The sequence below is a fragment of the Stegostoma tigrinum genome, chromosome X, assembly GCF_030684315.1.
Source record: "Stegostoma tigrinum isolate sSteTig4 chromosome X, sSteTig4.hap1, whole genome shotgun sequence".
In the NCBI taxonomy this organism is placed as follows: domain Eukaryota; kingdom Metazoa; phylum Chordata; class Chondrichthyes; order Orectolobiformes; family Stegostomatidae; genus Stegostoma; species Stegostoma tigrinum.
This window is the reverse complement of record NC_081404.1, coordinates 18,025,340-18,043,646: the sequence shown is the minus strand read 5'-3', so window position 1 is coordinate 18,043,646 and position 18,307 is coordinate 18,025,340. Positions and strand designations below refer to the sequence as shown.

The following is an 18,307-nucleotide window of genomic DNA, read 5'->3' as shown; positions in this document are numbered from 1 at the left end:
AATCACTGCAAGTGTGAGATTTAAAAAAACCTTCCATTCAAATTTAACTTCAAGAATTAATTTCAAAACAGATACTACGGTGAATGTTTTAGAGGTATTTACAAATAAAAACCTATTGAAATGTGGGGATTTGTCCTTTTAATAAGCACAGAGGCTGAAACATTAGAGAGCATTAAAATGCAACTCAATACTAGGCTGGGGAGTTTGGGTACTAAAGGGATGAGTTTCAATAGGCTGAATGGCCTTTTCATGTCCTTGATTATCTCTTTTTTTTCAGATGTTCTTTGTTGCTCTACTAGTATCTGAAAAGTCACCTGCTTCTCCATAGAGAATATCCCGATTAGCCTCGAGGCAGAACTAAAGTACTGTGTACAAGACAACAAATCCCAATGGACATTGCATGGAGAAGGTCAGGCTGATACGGTACATTAACTTCAGACTATTTAAACTAAAGGTCATCTTTCACGATTAGACACAAGAGTTGTTGAAAATTTAAAAGCATTAAAATGGATCCCACTGGGAGAATTTTGCAGACAATTCCACATAATTGATTTGTGCACACGCTCCCAGTGCTCCATTTACCAGTCACCAGATTATCCAAAATCTCCTACTTCCTGCTTATTTTCAAAGAAGTCTTGCCTATATTGTTTTGGATGAAAGGCTATGGTCAGAAACAAACCCTAATAAGACAGGTTCAACACTGTTGAGAACAAGGGAATTCTTGAAGAGATTAGACTGTGCACCATTTGCAGCCACTTGGCAACTTTGCAACAGGTAATTATTGACCTTGGCCCGAGACAAAGTGGGATGCAGAGTTCCAGATATTGTCACCATCCAAAAGAGTCTTTCACAGGCATGAAGAATGGTGAGGAATTACTCATTGATCTGGAATTCCCTTCCTAAAATCTCTCTGCTGCCCTCTCCCCTTAAGACACTTCTTAAAACCTACCTCATTTGTCAAACATTTAGTTACCTGTCCTAAAATCACTTCATGTGGACTTGGTGTCATTTTATTGTCTAATAACACACAACTGTGAAGCACCTTGGGAAGTCTCACTATATTAAAAGGTGCTACATGAATGCAGGTTGTTGCTGCTGTTATGTGTAGGCTGAAACAAAACCTCAAGACCTGTCTCTTATATCCCCATGGAGCTCAGCAGTTCTTACTCTGCTTTGTGCAGAATCTCAGAAAACTGACAGCTTTGCAGAGGATGGGCCAATATCATCCAGTCTATTGATCTGCCTGGCTTTGACTGCATTGATTCTGTTAAGCAGAGCTACAATATTCCATTGCTGGATTTGAATATACTTTGCAGTCTTATAAAAGTGCAACACCAAACTAACAGAAAAGCTATTGAGACAGTCCCTTTATCCCTGTGCAGAAACATCGAGCACAATGTGACACTGTCTGTGTTACTATGATACATTTTACAGTATCATGCACCTGTCATTATGACACAATGTCTTCTCAGATTTACTATGAGCAATACCACAAGTGATCTGTTTATTTAGTGACAATGTCACTCCACAGCATCACTGATTTACTGGGCCTTCTGGTCATACATGCAAAGAATCATGATCAGAACTGCTGTTGGCATCAGGATGGCCAGCCGGCCAGCACAGCATTGTAACTGAATCACTACTTTTTCCTAATGGACATTTAATACTAAGCAACTGACACCTAGTGATGTAGTAGGGGAGGAAAGGAAACTATCCATAACCATTGCCCCTTTCTCGTGAGCCAACATAGGCTAAGACAATCAAACTGAGAAAAAGCTTGGGATGAACCTCGATCTCCTGGTTGAAAACCCAACTAATATCTTTCATTATGAGATGTTGACAGTTTGTATCGTACTGCTCGTAAACATTATTTTTGTAAAAGACTGGCATATAAATCACATTGAACATAAAAATGACAGTGCAGTTTTCAGACAGATTGACTGCAAATGATGGTAACAAATAACTGCAATCTGTTTTATTATTTATGAATGGCATTACAAAATTAGGCCACAAAATTGGCTCAGATGGTGAAGTGCAACATGGGAGCTTAGGCCCACTCTTTGGCAATAATTAATTATGAAAGGAAGTTCTACTCCCATGATGCCTTGAGTCCTTTCCGCACATGCTCAGGAAAAATTGGAAAGTATGACTTTTTGACAGGTAATTTGTACTTTTTAAAAATGGAGAATGCTCAGGTGAAAACCAATACTACCAGATACCAAGACTGAAAAAAGGAAGAAGAGAAACAGAAGAGTTGCAAATTTTATAGCGCCTTATCGTATCTCTCAGAAACATTTCACTGAATTATTTGCTTGGAACGTAGAGTCATATTATAAAGCCAAATGCAGCAGGCAATTTGCGCACAGTAAGATAATACTAATAGCAGTATGATGAATGACCAGCTAATTGGTTTTGCCAGAATCAGTTCAGAGAGAAATGTTGGTCAGGACAGCAGAAAAATTGCCTGCTGTTCTTCAAAAAGTATCTTATTGGATGTTTAATATCTCAGGTCACTAGTTTAATATCTTAGCTAAAGGGCAGAGCTTCTAACAGAGCAGCATTCCCTCAGCTTGGATACAGATAGTCATAGATAACATGCTGAAGTCCTAGAGTGGGACTTAAACCCACAACCTTCTGACTCAGAGGCCAAACATTTTCCCCACTAAGCCAAACTGACAACTAAAGAAGCCAAGGTAAATTGAGTGATATCAACCCTCTGTCCTGAAAGTTTGGAAATCATCAGAGGAAGGAAGGCAGAAATGTTCTACCTTAAGGTCCTAGGAAGGTTAAACTAGGAGGCCACGGTGCTGATTTCAACATAGTATGGAAGGAAGAGGTGCAATCTGGGATACTTGAACTTTTAGAAGTCACAAGAAAGGAAAGTTCAGAGGACACTGACCATATTACGATGTACAGTTTGATGTTTGACACAGAGATGCTTACCTATACAGACGATGTCCATGAAGCCGTACATGCCGTAACAGATCTGGAAGAGCAGGTCCTGTCTCTGCCACTTAGCCGACGGACTGAGGGAGGACCAAATTAACCAGGAGATGCTAGCAATTAGGAAGAGGGAGCCAAGGATGATGGCGGCTATCTGCACCTTTTCAATCACTGTGAGGGAGATTGCCTGCCACTGAAATGGAACAGAGAAGGGCGCAGAATATGGAATAGAAAAGCATGGAAAGGTGAAGAAGAATATAGAAGACAAGAGTATGACAGAATGAAGACAAGAAAAGAAATGAAGAAATAGGAGAGACAGAAATAAAACAGGGAACAAATAATTAGAGGAGGAAAAAGAGAAGTTAAGAGAAAGGTTGTGATACAAGAGAATGAGTGGACCGGGGTTGGAGACATAAGAGGGAAAGAGAATAACATTAAAGCCAAGCACCTTATGCCAGTATCACATGACTTGATTGCTATAGCGCATGAAATAATGATAGCATTGGTCTCTGAACAGCACCTGAAGATCTGGCTCATCAGCTGGCTAAAGTTGCCGTGGTGGTTAGGGATGTTTAGGCCTGTTTTGATCTAATTTACATCCCATGCACTGATCAGAACAAAGGCACTCAGTCATGACAGATCAAGTAGCATTAAGATTAGCTGTGACAGCACAAAGCAGCTCCAGATCAGATAAAGCACAGGTTAGATACAGAGTAAAGCCCCCTGTACTCTGTCCCAACCTTGGTGCCTTAACTTGAGCTCCAGTATGGCAGGGCTTGGAAGCAATGCAGCGTTTTGATTTCACATACCAGCCATCCCTATTGCCTCCAGGTTATAGTGGGCTGGATTATCAGTTATATGCTGTGAACTAGTGATTGGATTGTCATTTTCCTGACTCACTTGACAATAGAGCCCTTTCACCCAGCAGACATCAGAATTCCCGTCAGCACTCTAGGTCAGAATTTGACCCTGGCTGAAAGGTCCTACTTCATCAACTCAGTCCCTGGTCACCATTAACCTCAAACTATTAGACATTGTTAGTTGTCTTTTTGTTGTGCTTTTTTCTCACCTCTCTCTTGACACTCCCTGCCTCATTTTCATCTATAAGGTTGGTGCAATATCATGTTCCTAAGCCACAGGCATTTAGAGGCAGCTGTTAGGAGGTGCAGGAGAATTCTGCCTGGTATGACTGGACTTTCAGAGCTCAACTGAATTATGAAAATCAAAAAGTGCTGTATAAGTTTGTGTGATCCAATGTTAAACTCAGTGCCTGGCAGTTATGAGTAGCAAATGTCAGAGATGTAAATGTATTCAAAATATAGACTGTGTGTTGAAAAACAACACTAAAACAGGGTAACACAGAACATGCAAGGTATGTGTTTTGTCTGATCCTACTTTACAGAAACTATGTCAGATGGTATAATTGTAATTCCTTATCCTCAAGGAGGTGAGTCAAGGTGCCAGCAGACTCCTGGTATCTCACTCAAGTACCACTCCTCACATGAGTCTGCACAGTGTTGATGGGAAGGAGTGGTGGTGGAAATCATAACCCAAGTCTGATCCTGCTCTTAAACACACACACACACACACACACACACACACACACACACACACACACACACACACACACACACACACCGCCCCCCAATGAGCAGGAACCTAGACTACTACTCACCACATCTATCTTGTCTATGGTGTCCAACATGGCTGGGGTCAACTATTTCAAAATGCAGCTGGAATTAATCTTGGGATGGCGAGATAACAAGGTATAGAGCTGGATGAACATTGCAGGCCAAGCAGCATCATAGGAAGACTGAAGTTTCGGGCCTAGACCCTTCATCAGCATCTGCAGTTCCTATTATTTTTAATCTTGGGACATGCCTGGTTTAGATTGACTCAGTAACACATCAAGCAGTGTCAACCAACTGAGCCATGGAGCAGCACAATATATTATCATGCTTATAGCCTTGAAGTGAATAATTGAGCAAGATTTGAGGGATTATGCGCATTGCTTACACTTTATTCAGCAGCAACAGGCATGATATGCGACCCAGAGTTTTATTTTCTCAAGCAACATTTTCCATGCTTATTGTATTTTCACAGCAGGGTTTCAATAAAGCACCTAGTTCAGTAAGGAGAACCAACACCTTTGAAAATGCTAATGCACTAAAACAGTGTAGGGGAGAGCAAGCCAGCTATTGCATTGCGATTTCACTGGGCAATGGAAGCAGTGAGTCAGGTGGTCAGGCGAAGCAAGCATTTCTCCATGGATTGAGGGAAGGGAAAGAAAAGCAGCTTGTTGGTGGGATTGCTCTTCTCAGACGCTTCTCATACAGGAGAGACAGCAAGTAGCAGAAGCAGCCAGTACTTTGCCCTTGATGGAGCTGAGAAATGATAAATCCAGAGGAGTTGGGAAGTCAAAAGTATATAGATTATGGTTATTTGAAAGAAGACTTGCATTTATACAGTACAGCCAAAAAGTACTGTCGTAAGATAGGAAACATGACAGTCAATTTATGCACAGTAAGATCCACAGAAAAAGCAAGGTGATAAAATAATCTATACTTCTGATGTTGTCTGAAGGATAACGATGTCTGCTGTTCAAGTAATTGCAGTAGGATCTTTTCTGACCACCCATGAGGGCAGACAGTGTTCTTTGTTTAATGCCTTATCTGAAAAGCAGTGTCTCTGGCAGTGCAGCACCACCTCAGTACTGCACTAGGAATGTCAGCCTGGATTATAGTGCTACCTGCTGTATTACAGCCAACATACACACACACACACACACACACACACACAATCTGGGTCCCAAGAATGCTTATTTAATAGTCCCATCAGCAATTCATGAGCCTAATGACCAATCCATCACAGGATTTCGATGTGATGCAGACAATCCAGGCACAGCATGACATTTAGCATCCTGACAGAGTGCAGTTATCAGACCTCAAGAAATCTACGAAGGCAAAGTCAAAGTCAAAAGTACCACTGGGCACAAAAGAAAGACACAAAATGCCATATTTTAGCGAGCAGATGTTAATCAATTTAACAGACGTAGGCCAGGGCAATGGAGGTTTTGAATGAATGAACATTCCCACGCAGAAGATGATTCAGTCTACATGCCTACATTGTGCGCACAGCAACAATTCTTGAAGGGAAATGCTTGCCTCCGAGCAATCTTTGAAACTGTGCAGACACCACCATCAACATATTATCTCAACACTACAGAAGGTAGCAATATATTCAGTGGGAGGATACCATGACACTGCCTATTCAAAGAACTCAAGACTTTGACCCCAAAGGCAAACCCTCATAAGTGGGAGAGCATGAAGGAAACTAGGAGAGGTTTCCTGTTCACTGTCCTCATACCTTTTGGTTGGTATTGTAATGATCAGTCACACAATCATCTGCTGAGTGACACGGGATTACGTCAAAGAATGTGATCCACTGAGGGTGCCTTCTCAGGAATAGTAGAAATTACTGACAAGCTAGTCAGTGATCCTGAGAAAGTCAACTCCTCACAGGACCATCAGTGCCATTTTATAGCACAGCCACATGGAGAAAAGCAATAAGGGCTTGCATTTGTCACAACCTCAGAATATTGCAAAGCGCTTTACAGCCAATGTAGTATGTTCTGAAATGTAGTAACTGTTGTTCATTTAGAAATAAATAGCAGCCAGTTTGAGCACAGCAAGCTCCTACAAACAACAATTTGATACTGACCAGTTAATTTGTTTCAGTGGCGGTGGATGAAGGATAAATCTTGGAGCAAATCATATTTGCCTGCTCAAGGCCATGCATCTATTGACAAAATTTCTGTAATAGTTCCCGCCTTAGCTCCAACATGTCAGGATTCAAATCTCACTGGGTTTGCAAACAAGCAAAGATTTCTGCCTGAGGATGATCATATACGTTAGTCACCTGTGTGCAAAGTTCTGGGAATGACCATAAATGAGCCAGAAATTCACAACCTTGGCACACGTATCTGACAGGCAGCCCACCTTGAAACACTTAGTAACTAACGTGAAATCTTCTGCAGAGCCCTGTGATAGTGCAGATCAAAAACACTTCTTTAGAAATTCTCACGCTGCAGCTCTAGAGGTCCTTACTCCAAACTTACAAATGTTACCTTATGGCCAGCTTTGGGAGGCTGGGAGAGCAGGTGGAGATGGATTGAAGCAGGAATTAGCATTGCCATCCAGAGTGCTGCTGTGAAACATGTCTGAGTGAATGCCCATTGTAAGTGCCTCTTAAGGCCCACGTCTGGACCATTATGCATGCTTGCATTTATGACAATGGAGGAACCCAGGATGCAGAAGCAGGCTGCTGCTGTAGCAGAAGGTGTGCCCAACACAAGTTAAAGGACGTTGCCATGTGTGGCACAACCTGATACAGGGCAGTAGAATCCCAGCAAGCCACCAGCACAGTTGTTCCTTCCATAAAGGAATCCCTTCAGAAAAGCAGTAGGTTGGATGATGTTCGGTATCACACATTATTAAGCCACCATCACAAAACAATAGTCATGCATCAATATTAAAAACAATAGGCAGTAAAAGATAGGATTAGAGGAACTGCCCAGGAAATTGTCAGAAGTGGTCAAGTGGAAAATAGTTCATTTGGAGAATGTAGGTTAGACCTGGAAGAAACAGCTCCCAGCCGAAGCCACCTTCAATCAGCCCTTGTTCTGATAGACTGCCTTAGTTTGTAAATTATTGGATCATCAATGAATTCCTCCAGCCTGACTCCTCCATCCTGCTTTTCACCGGTGAATCTTCGGGACATGCAGCAGATGGGAATAATTTATGAACTCCTCACAGGAAGATGCTCCCCAGTTGGGAACATACCATTGTGACATGCAATTATTCTAGAAAATAGAATGAGCCTCATTGTACCTGCACTCAAAACAGGGTCATGAATCACTGCCCCCAGGCTATTCTTTCCCCTAAACAGCGACTGCCATAACAAGACATCATCAACAGCACACAGGAAGGAGGTATTCCTCAGTATTAGTGGCCGTGTAACACCTATGCATTCAAAGGTCAAATTTGTTTTGAGCTCAGAATTTTGTACTGGGACCTGAGAGACAAACTGGGCACAGGCAATGATCCTATATGCTTGCAGAAATTGAATAGAATTATATTGCTCTATCCTGCTTTCAGCAGTGAAAGTCCTCAATAATGCAGCTGTGATCTCCTTCATATAATTGGCTTTCTTGGATTTCCTGCTCTCTAACACACAAATAGCACAGAGATCTTTGCTGTAATTCAAATTACTTCCAGGCTTAACCTGGATACAAAAAAGACTTGCATTTAGATCGTGTTTTTCATAACTGTAGAACATCCCAAAGCAATCACTAAAGTATTTTCAAACTATAAGGAAACAACACAGCAAAATTTGCACACATCAAGATCCCAGAAATAACACTGTAACAAATGGCCAGATCATCTGTTTTAGCTGTTGGTTGAGGAATAAATATAGGACCCAGGACACCAAGGAGGTCTCTCCTATCCATCATCAAAAAATGGCCATGATTTTTTGAACATTCCATCCGAAAGGACAGCTCCTCTGAGGGCCCCATCAGTATTGCAACAGGAATATCAGCATGGATTACGTGCTTGAGTCTCGAGAGTGGGGCTTGAACTCCTGACCTTCCGGCAAGAGGCTTACCCCCAAGCCACAGCTGACATATATTTAAAGTAACAGCTCACATCAAAAGCTAAAGGGAGGCCAATTTAAAGATGCACCATGTTTCTACTGCAGCATCTCAAAGTGAAGTACAGGTGCTGATCGGAGCTGTTGTCATTAATTAGCTACTCGTATGCTTTACATCTTCTCATCCGCTGAATCAGATTACCATCAAGTAACTCACCTCAAGGTATTTGCATGTCTTTCATCAGTGGCCTATCAAGTCACAGTGGCAGGACAGTGCATCTTCTGACTCATCCTCTGTCCTACAGCTGGATATGTGACACACTGCACTGGAGAGGAGGGGTGACTGAGAGATAAATATACACACTCTGGGTGGTTTGTTCTTGGTAGCTGGCTTAGACTAGCTGCAGGGAGTACATCAATTCACTTGATGTGCCAGTACATTGTAATTAAAGACTGCCATCTGGAAGAGTGTGAACATTAAGGAACACTTTCACTAGCAAGCCAAACTAATTAACTCAGAGGCAACACAGTTTTTAGACCAGTTCCTCCTCTTCCCCCAGCACCCTGCCACCACATCTAGTTCATATTTCAACTTTCCCTGTGCACAAAATCAGATTTATCATTCATTACAACCACATGGTTCAATGTTTAAAGTGGGCACTGAACTCAGGAAAATATGCTGGGAAGGGTGCAGCATGGTGGTGGTAATGGTGGTGGTGGTGGCAGAGTGTGGGTGTGGGGTTTGGAGTGCTCAGTTTCTTCCTTGCTTGCAAAGAGAGCTGCTTCCAGAGACTAGTTTTGCATTATAATGAAGTCAAATTTCAAAATAACCTTGTAGTTTTTAAATTAGTAAATGAGAAACAGTTGCCAAGCACTTTTTTGATGCAGACACTGCCCCTTTAAGCACATTTTTGTTACATTTCCACCCGCACCTCCACCAAACCAATTATATTGTGCAATGCATCGAAGACCCAGTGCCTGTGCGCAAATAACTGTCTGGTTTTCTACAGTCATGCCAAAGGTGAATGGGCAGTCAGCTTACAATGGGCTTGGTTGTGATTTTAAGCAACATCTCCAAAACATCAATTTCCCTTATCAGCAAGTTTGTAATTCAGACGATTAGCCGTGCAATCCAGTACTGCTTTGAACCATATGGACTGTAGTGAATGTAATGAAGTCAGCTAGATGGACCTCATAGAATATGAGTTCCCTGATTGAGGCTGTTAACCCGGTCCAATCAGCCCCCAATGAGGGAGCCCTGGCTGACAGATACAAACAAGAGTATCAGGGGTTCTGTTCACTGAGAATTGGGCCAGTGTCAGGTACTATGCACTTGTAAATGAAGGATGACTTGGTGACAGGATACCAGCCTCTGTGAAATTATTTCAGTGGCAACGAGAGGAAAAAGTACTCTCCTGAAGAAATTTGCTCACAACAATTTTCTTTGAGTTTGGATAAATATTGCTGTCATCATGCTATTCTTTGGGAAGCTTGATTTGATTGATCTTGCTGCCAAAGACTGGGTCTAGTATGTGGAAAGAATGTTTTTTTTTCTAGGCAAATGACATTGCTTTCATCTGCACCCATCAAGTAATTCTCCTGACAGCTTCAGGAACTGGAGCTTTTTTGGTTATTAGGAGTTTGGCTTTCCCTGAAGCAGCAGATACTAAAACGTTTCAAGAGCTGACGGATTTAGTTCAGGAATATTACAAAGCTAAGTCTCCTCTACTTCTGAGATACTATCTGTTTTACTCAGCAGTTTGAGAACAGGGGATTTTGTGTTGGGATTTCTGACTGGGTTAAGACAACTGGCATGTGACTTTGGTTTAACCCTTAATGAGATGCTGACAGACCCTTTGGTATGTGGGACTAATGATGTAACCACGCAAAAGCACCCACTAGCTGAAGTCCAACTGGACTTCAACAGATACTATAACTGGTTTTGTCATTAGAAAATGTGGCAAGTGGAGAATGAGATTTACAGGGTATACCAATGGGAGTGGACACCCTTGCCACCCTTGCTGACTGACCTTGGGGGAACATCACTTGAATGAATGTAATTGCATAGCCTCACTCAGGACATATCCTACAGGGGAACTCTAAGACTGCCCACGGCAAAACCCCAAAACAAAGGCAAGCCTAGGCCAAATGGTTAGATTTTTCTGCAGGATCTGGGCCAGCAAATCATTGTGGCTGCTGCCAGTATGCTGACTCGAGAGCAAAGGAGGTCTGAACTAAGTAAGAAAACTCCTAGGCCAGTATGCAGGAGAGTGCAAACCCTGGAAAGTCCACCTATATCTGGTTTGGAATAATTAAATTTGCTTAGCAACATCCAAATCAGAACCAATCAAAATAAATGTCTGATTAAATGTTCACCCGGTTCTAATACTGATGCGCCTGCAGTGATTACTGAACCAGTCTCTAACAAAATTTGTTCTGGACTCCAAGCCTTAAATTTGCATAAGACTCAGCCAGTCTGAGAACCTATACTGGGTAATTTTTACAGATTAAGGGTACAACTTTAGTTCTAGTCTTGTATGAGCAGCAGCTGGTTCAATTACCACTGATTATAGTAAAAGGCTCGGGCCCAAGCTTGATGGGACAAAATTGGTTCAGTAAGATTCACCTAGATTGGCTCAACACTTTTCAATTAGAAAATGGCTGCCTGAGTGAAGGCCCAATTAAATACCGAGAGGTCTTTCAGAAAGTTCTCGGGACTATCAAAGGAGACAAAGCCATGTGGAAGTTGACTAGGAAACAATTCCACGATTCCACGCAGTGCCATTTGCCTTACAGGAACAGGTAGAGACAGAAATCAGGAGGCTGGGGAAAAACAGAATCATCAAACCAGTCCAGTTTGCAGAATGGGCAGTACCGGTCATATCGATTGTGAAGCCCGATGGGTCAGTTTGCCTTTGTGGAGATTTTAAACAAACGGTAAACTGCTTCTCACAGCTGGATGAGTACCCAGTCCCTCACATAAAGGGCATTTACACCAAGCTGACAAGGGAGTTTCTTCATGAAGCTGGACATGAGCCATGTGTACTTGCAATTTTGGTTAAATGAGGATTCTCAGAAGTATGCTACAATTAATACCCATAAGGGTTTGTACCAATATACAAGACTGCCATGTGGGATATCATCAGCCTGTGCCATTTGCCGCGGATGATGAAGAACATTTTACAAGGTCTCCCCCAGATTGCCATTTATCTGGATGATGTGCTTATAACAGGGAGGACCAATAAAGAGTGCCTAAGAACTTGGCCTTGTTCCTTAGAGGTTTCTCCAAGGCAGGCATACAACTAAGAAGGGCAAAGTATGTGTTCCAGGCGCCCCAAGTGAACTCCTTAGGCTACAGAGTCAACAAGACTGGGTTACACCTGTTGGAAGATAAAGTGAGGGAGATCAAAGGTGCCCCGGCTTCCATGTCTGTACTGGAGCTTAGGTCTTTCCTTAGATTGATGAATTATTATGGAAAGTTCATACATAACCTTGCCTCCACCCTGACACCTTTATATCTGCTGTTGAAAAAGAGTCAACCTGACTCATAGTCAAAATGGAGCCTTTAGGGAAGTGGAGCAGCAGCTATCAATGTGTCAGGTGTTGGCATACTACGATCCCAAGCGAGATCTCATGCTGGCAAGCGATGGCTCCCCATACGGTTCTGGGGTAGTGTTGGCTCAATGGAGAGGAACACCTGATCGTGTATGCCTCCCGGACTTTGACTGATGCAGAGTGCAAACAAGCCCGGCTAGAAAAGAAAGGTTTGGCGGTCATCTTTGGTGTGAGAAAGTTACACCAATACCGTTGCAGGCATAAATTTGTAAAAGTAACAGACCACAAATCCCTGCTAGGGCTACATCAGGCCACCCATAGCTTCATGTCAAATTCAGGTAGTGGGCTCTCATTCTAAGTGCATACAATTACAAGTTGGAACACCATCTGGGAGGCCAAGTTGCAAATGTGGATGCTTTCAGCCACCTCCAGTTGGCAGATACACTACCAGTAGTGACACCACTGGAAGAGTCCATTCTGGTTTTAAACCTTCTGGATCCAGAACTGGCAAAACTAAAGCAGCTGGTGATGATGGGAGAAACAAGAGGGCCATCACCACCAGAACTGAAACCTTTCTGGACCCAGAGTGACCAGATCACCGTAGAGGACGGCATATTATTATGGGGAGCAAGAGTGATTGTCCCAAGTAAAGGTCACCACCAGATACTGGCTAAACTCCACCTAGATCATCCAGGGTTTCCAAAATGAAGGCATTAGCGAGAAGTTATGTCTGGTGGCCAGGATTGGATGCAGACATGTCTGCACTGGTGGGGCAGTGCCTAGAGTGCCAACGAAGACAAAAGTTACAGCCAGCAATTCCCTACATTCATGGGAACCACCGGACTCAGGTACACGATGACTATGAAGGTCCTTTCATGGGCTCAATGTTCTTAGTCATTGTGGATATCTACTCAAAGTGCTTGGATGTGCACAGAGTTTATTAGTCAAACAAGGGGATACCGAGAGAAAAACTGTGATCGTCTGTTACAATACATGGACTCCGGGAAGTGTTGGTCACAGACAATGGCCCATCATTTACCAGCAAGGAATTCGAGTATTTCCTAAAGACAAATGGCATTTGGCATGTAAGGACAGCTCCATACCATCCATTGTCCAATGGTGTGGCGGGTAAAACAGTCTAAACTTTGAAGGCAGGCTTAAAGAAACAGCCTACAGCTTCACTCAATACCAGACTGTCACAGTTCCCATTTGATCATCGGACCACACCTCATGCAACTAGTGGGATAGCTCCGGCAGATTTGCTAATGGGGTGAAGACTCCGCACCTGGCGGGGAGGGTAAAATGGCATCAGGAATGCCAATGCCAGACACAAGACTCCTCTAAGCGAAAGAGATGGTTTACTTCAGGGACAAAGTCAGTACAGAAGCTGAGGTCCTGCAATGGTCCCCAGCAATATTGGCTAAGAAGGAATAAGAGTGGGTGCTGCTCTGGATTTTAAAAAATATTCATCAACTTTCCACCATCATCGCTACCACCAGCACCTCCTCCTCCTCTCCACTCCACCCCCAATCACCACCATCTCTGCTGGAAAGTTTAGGTGTACAGATGCTGAGATGGAAACAGGATCAGGCTTGGCTATGATGCCACCTAGGGATGAACGACCCACTGAGCTTTGCTATGCAGGCTCACAATGAAAAAAAAAACAAGCAAGGAAATGAGGTACCTGAGGGCGGCTGGTGCCCGAGAAAATTTATGCCAGGCTCCAAATAAAAAGTAGGGGAGAAGGCTCTAAACTTAGGAGAGTACAAAATGACTGCGGATTTCCTGCAGACTCCTGGGAAAAGCCACAGACACCCTCCCACCTCTGTTACTATGTAGGCGTTCTGGTTATAAGCTTGTATGTCCGTCCGTCTTGCCCCAACATTCACAGAACAGCTGCGACTTCAGTGCAAAATTGGTGCACTGCTCGCTCACACAACATGCTGATGTCAATCTGGAGTCAGATTGAGAAAGAATGTGTGGAGCCAGACTCCTCTGGGGGAGGACGTCTCACTCTCTTTTCCCGCTGTGTCTGTACCAAACGTGCTCTGGGTTCACACCATACCTGAGTGTCGGTGTGGAGAAATGGTTTTCATTAGGAGGCTTCACTATCTCTCTTCTCAAGATTGAGAAGTGTAGGAGGTGAGGACACATTCTCAGCAGTTAGGAGGTGGGGTCTTTTTTAAATTAAAAGCCTGACATCATTTTGACTCTTCCTGAATAAATTCTCTTTCTCCAGTAAAACGGTACTATATAAGAAACAGCTATCAGCTTCTTCTGCCTGCTGTTTTCCTGAAGGCACTGACACCTTTCTTTGTGGTAGGAGGAATTCAAAAGGAAAGTGTTGCCGAAATCAGAATTAATGACCCACAGCAGCGTTTGATAATAAAGGAAGGTTGGGGGTGTATATTTGTTTTCTATCTATTTGCAATATTGGCTTTCCTGTGGTAAATAATAGCTGCCACCAGCATGGCATGGGCACAGCACATGGCACCAAAGGGTTTGTGACTGGGCAGCACAATGCTGTGGAGCTTCAATAGATGGCAGCCTTTATGGGGTATTTCAGTAATTACCCTACCTCCCTTTCTTAAAAAAAACTATCCCTCATTCTTCACATTGGACTCTAAGTTTGCCAGTACTGCAGGAAATAGCCACCAGGAGGCAGTACAGCCTCCTGTAGCATGATTCACCAACCCCCAAGGAAAAATTATTGGAACATTATGAGGTAGCTTATACACCATCTGCCAGCCTTGAAGCACTGGCAGGGACTATTATGCATTCCCACTCAAACTGTGGGCTGGGTGATCTGTCATGGAGAGGCCAAGCAGGAGACTACAACTCAACAGGAAAACAAAACACATCCAAGATACATTTACATTTCTCCTGCCCTACTTCCCCATGTCAGTGGATATCTGCAACTGACCTGCAGGGGATTTTTGGTGCTGATTGCCAGGACCTGGTATTTAAAGTAACATAGCTCGCAGCTCCATGAGCCTCGCTCGCTGATCCAGCGGATTAGGCACGGCTGGTGAGTGCAGCGCACGGAACCGTCACACCGACAAGGGCTCAGTAAGTCACCCTGCAAAATAGATCATAAATAGCACATTAAACACATGTATTAGGGAAGCTGGGAGAAAAGTGGATAGTCTCCATATAGGTGCTGTACACGCATTTAAAGAACAAACTTTCAGTCTTTTGTGACCTCAACACAACCCAAAGCTCTTTATAGCCAATGAAGCATTTTTGAAGTGCAATCACTGTTCAAAACTGCCCGAAATGTGGCAGACAACTTGCACAAACAGCAATGCAATTTACTTTTTTTAAAGTAATGTTAATTGAAGGACAAATATTGGCCAAGACATAAGTAAGAACTCCTCCGCTCTTCCAGTGGTACCATGGATTCATTTACACCAGGCAGAGAAAGTAGACAGAACCTTGGCTCAACATTTCATCTGAAAGACAGCACCACTGACAACACAGCACTCTCTGAATACTGCACTGGTCACGGCTGCCTGGATTTGGGGCTCAAACTTCTGGAGTTGGATGCATGAGCCACGCTTGATACATGCACTGATCTATCCAATGGTTAAGAATTTCTATTTGGTTCTTTTTTGATGTGGAGATGAACTATGTTGCTCCTGTCATCTCCAACATGTCTCAGTGCACACAGATCCACATCAACTGCGATAACACAGCCCACACATACACAGAGTCTATTATTATCCATTCTAGATGGCACAATTACAGATGACATCCCCACAGGGATTCTGAATCGCAACAGCCCTGTTATTTTCACACTATGTTTTAAAAAAATTTATTTAACAAGAACTCTCATCGAGCAACATGCTTTCCTTGATCCGTTCTTTTTTAATGAGATGTATTCTCGTCAAACACCCTCCCCACTGCCTCTGCCCCCCAGTGTGACTCCTTCTGGGATACAAAAGCCCTCCAGGTATCCTATGAAATTGACATCTTTATGTGTGAGCCCAGTGAGGTTTGCCAAGCTGTTCACGCGTGACCTGCATTGCAACCCAGTCAGGTGCCAATATTATCCAAAGTCTAGACACACAATAAATTTTTCAAACAGGGTGGGAAATCACTGGGTAGTGATCAAGACAAAAAATCTCTGACTGACTGTAGCACTTGTATATTTGCAGGCACCTCCATGTAAAAAGTTATAAAATATATTCTCAGGCTGAGGCCCAGTGCTTTTCTTTGTGATCCAATTACCTCAGTTAGTTACAGGTCTCACCAAATGGTTATTTTCATTGCTTGCCTTCAGACTATGAATTCCTCCTATATTTCCCAGTCCCAATTGCACTTCTATTAAAAGGAGAAGGTATCACCGCCAAACCATGGCTCATTTCTTTGTAAACAATTGCTAGGAACACCTGATAACCTTAAAACCCATTGTTTTGTTCCTCGTAAATGTGATCTAATGAACTTCCATTCATATAACTCCTTTTACAATTTCAAGATGATGTAAGGCAAAGAGGTACTTTGAAATATAACTCACTGAGAGATAGTAAGAACTAGTGGGGAGTATTCCAGCACATTCCTGACTTGTGCCTTGTAGGTGATAGACAGGTTTTAAGGAGTCAGGAGATTAATTATTTGCTGCAGAATTCCTAGCATCTGACCTGCACCTGTAGCCACAGCATTTATACAGCAAAAATGATAAGGTGTAGAGCTGGATGAACACAGCAGGCCAAGCAACATTAGAGGAGCGGGAAAGCTGATGTTTCGGGTCTGGACCCTTCTTCAGAAAATTTATATGGCAAATCCAGTTTAGTTTCTGGCATTGAGGATAAGGGATTCAGTGATTGCCCTTGACATTCAATAGTATTAAAATGGTTAGATTCTCTCTCTCTGGCTGGAGATGTCAGTGCCCAGTACTTATGGATATTGTCCAAGTTTTGCTGCACATGAATATGTTTTGCTTCAGTATCTGCGGAGTTGCAAATGGTGCTGAACGTGTGCAATTATTGGCGACAAGCCCCATTTCTGACCTTATAATGGAGGAAAGGTCAATGATGAAGCAGCTGAAGATGGTTGGGTAAAGGACACTATCCTGAGGAACTCCTGCACAGATGTCTTGAGGCTGAGGTGACTGACCTTCAAGATCGACCAACATGTTGCTTTGTGCCATGTATGACTCCACCCAATGGAGAGTTTTCCCTAATTCCGATTGACTCTAGTGTTGCTAGGGCTCCTTAATGCCACACTCAGTCAAAAACGGCAGTCACTCTCACCTCACCTCTAGATTTCAGCTCTTCAGTCCATGTTTGAACCAAGGCTGCAAATGACATCAGCAAAGTGGCCTTGGCAGAAACCAAACTGAGCGACAGCGGCAAGTTATTACAAAGCAATTTTCCACATTATCGCACAGATGTCCCTGTTATGGCAGTACTACATAAGCATTTGATGATAAACGTTGCACAGGACACCAAGGAAAACTCCACTATTGTACATGCAATAATGCCATGTGTTGCAAAGTTATGTAGAGTACTTGTGAATTGGAAGGCAGGAAGTTAGAATTTGTTCGTAAAAATGATAGGGGGGAAGAATGCATAGTCCCTTCAAGAGGTGATGCACTTTTCTGAGCTTGGAGATTTAAACAAAATGTGTCTGTTAGCAGCTGAAGAGGTACAGGCAGTTCTGAAATTGAAACAAGTATCAGTTGGCTGTCTGATTGGAAACCTTAGGCTTGTTTTGATGTTTTGGCAACGAGCTTGAAGATCAGCCAATTCATTTAAACCAAGCACTTAGAGATTGGAAACCAAATGAATTTAAATCTGATGGTTTTGACAACCTCGGACTAATTCTATGATAAGGAAATTGACAGGTATATGGGAGTTTCGGTGTGAAAGTGAACTGCCATCTGATGAGTAAATATCTGGCTCTCACAGAAATCTCTAAGCTCTCTCAGAAATCACTGTCTATACATAAAGGTACCACGGCACTCCTAGCTAAGGCTCCTGACAGAAGAATTCATAGAGAAAGCATTCCTGACAGAAGGAGCAGTGGGGAAGGCAAAGAACATTCCGAAAGACTTAACCTGACTGTACTTTTGACAGATAGTAGGAACTGCCAATGCTGGATAATTTTCTGAAGAAGGGTCTCGAGCCGAAACATCAGCTTTCTTGCTCCTCTGATGCTG

The 18,307-nt window shown here is 42.9% G+C and overlaps 1 protein-coding gene and 1 long non-coding RNA gene across 2 annotated transcripts in view; one reads left to right on the top strand and one right to left on the bottom strand.

Moving 5' to 3' along the window:
* LOC125448272 (E3 ubiquitin-protein ligase MARCHF9-like) overlaps window positions 1-18,307 on the bottom strand; it is a 49,621-nt gene that overhangs the window by 4,123 nt on the left and 27,191 nt on the right. The window contains exons 2-3 of the mRNA XM_048523444.2: window positions 15,071-15,226; window positions 2,944-3,136 (exon numbers count right to left, since the gene is read on the bottom strand). Coding sequence (XP_048379401.1) covers window positions 2,944-3,136; window positions 15,071-15,226 — 349 coding nt within the window. The remainder of the gene's footprint in view (window positions 1-2,943; window positions 3,137-15,070; window positions 15,227-18,307) is intronic.
* Window positions 1-18,307, top strand: part of LOC125448276 (uncharacterized) — a 143,976-nt gene that overhangs the window by 115,066 nt on the left and 10,603 nt on the right. Inside the window, exon 12 of the long non-coding RNA XR_009443518.1 lies at window positions 278-423. This is a non-coding gene — a long non-coding RNA (uncharacterized LOC125448276). The remainder of the gene's footprint in view (window positions 1-277; window positions 424-18,307) is intronic.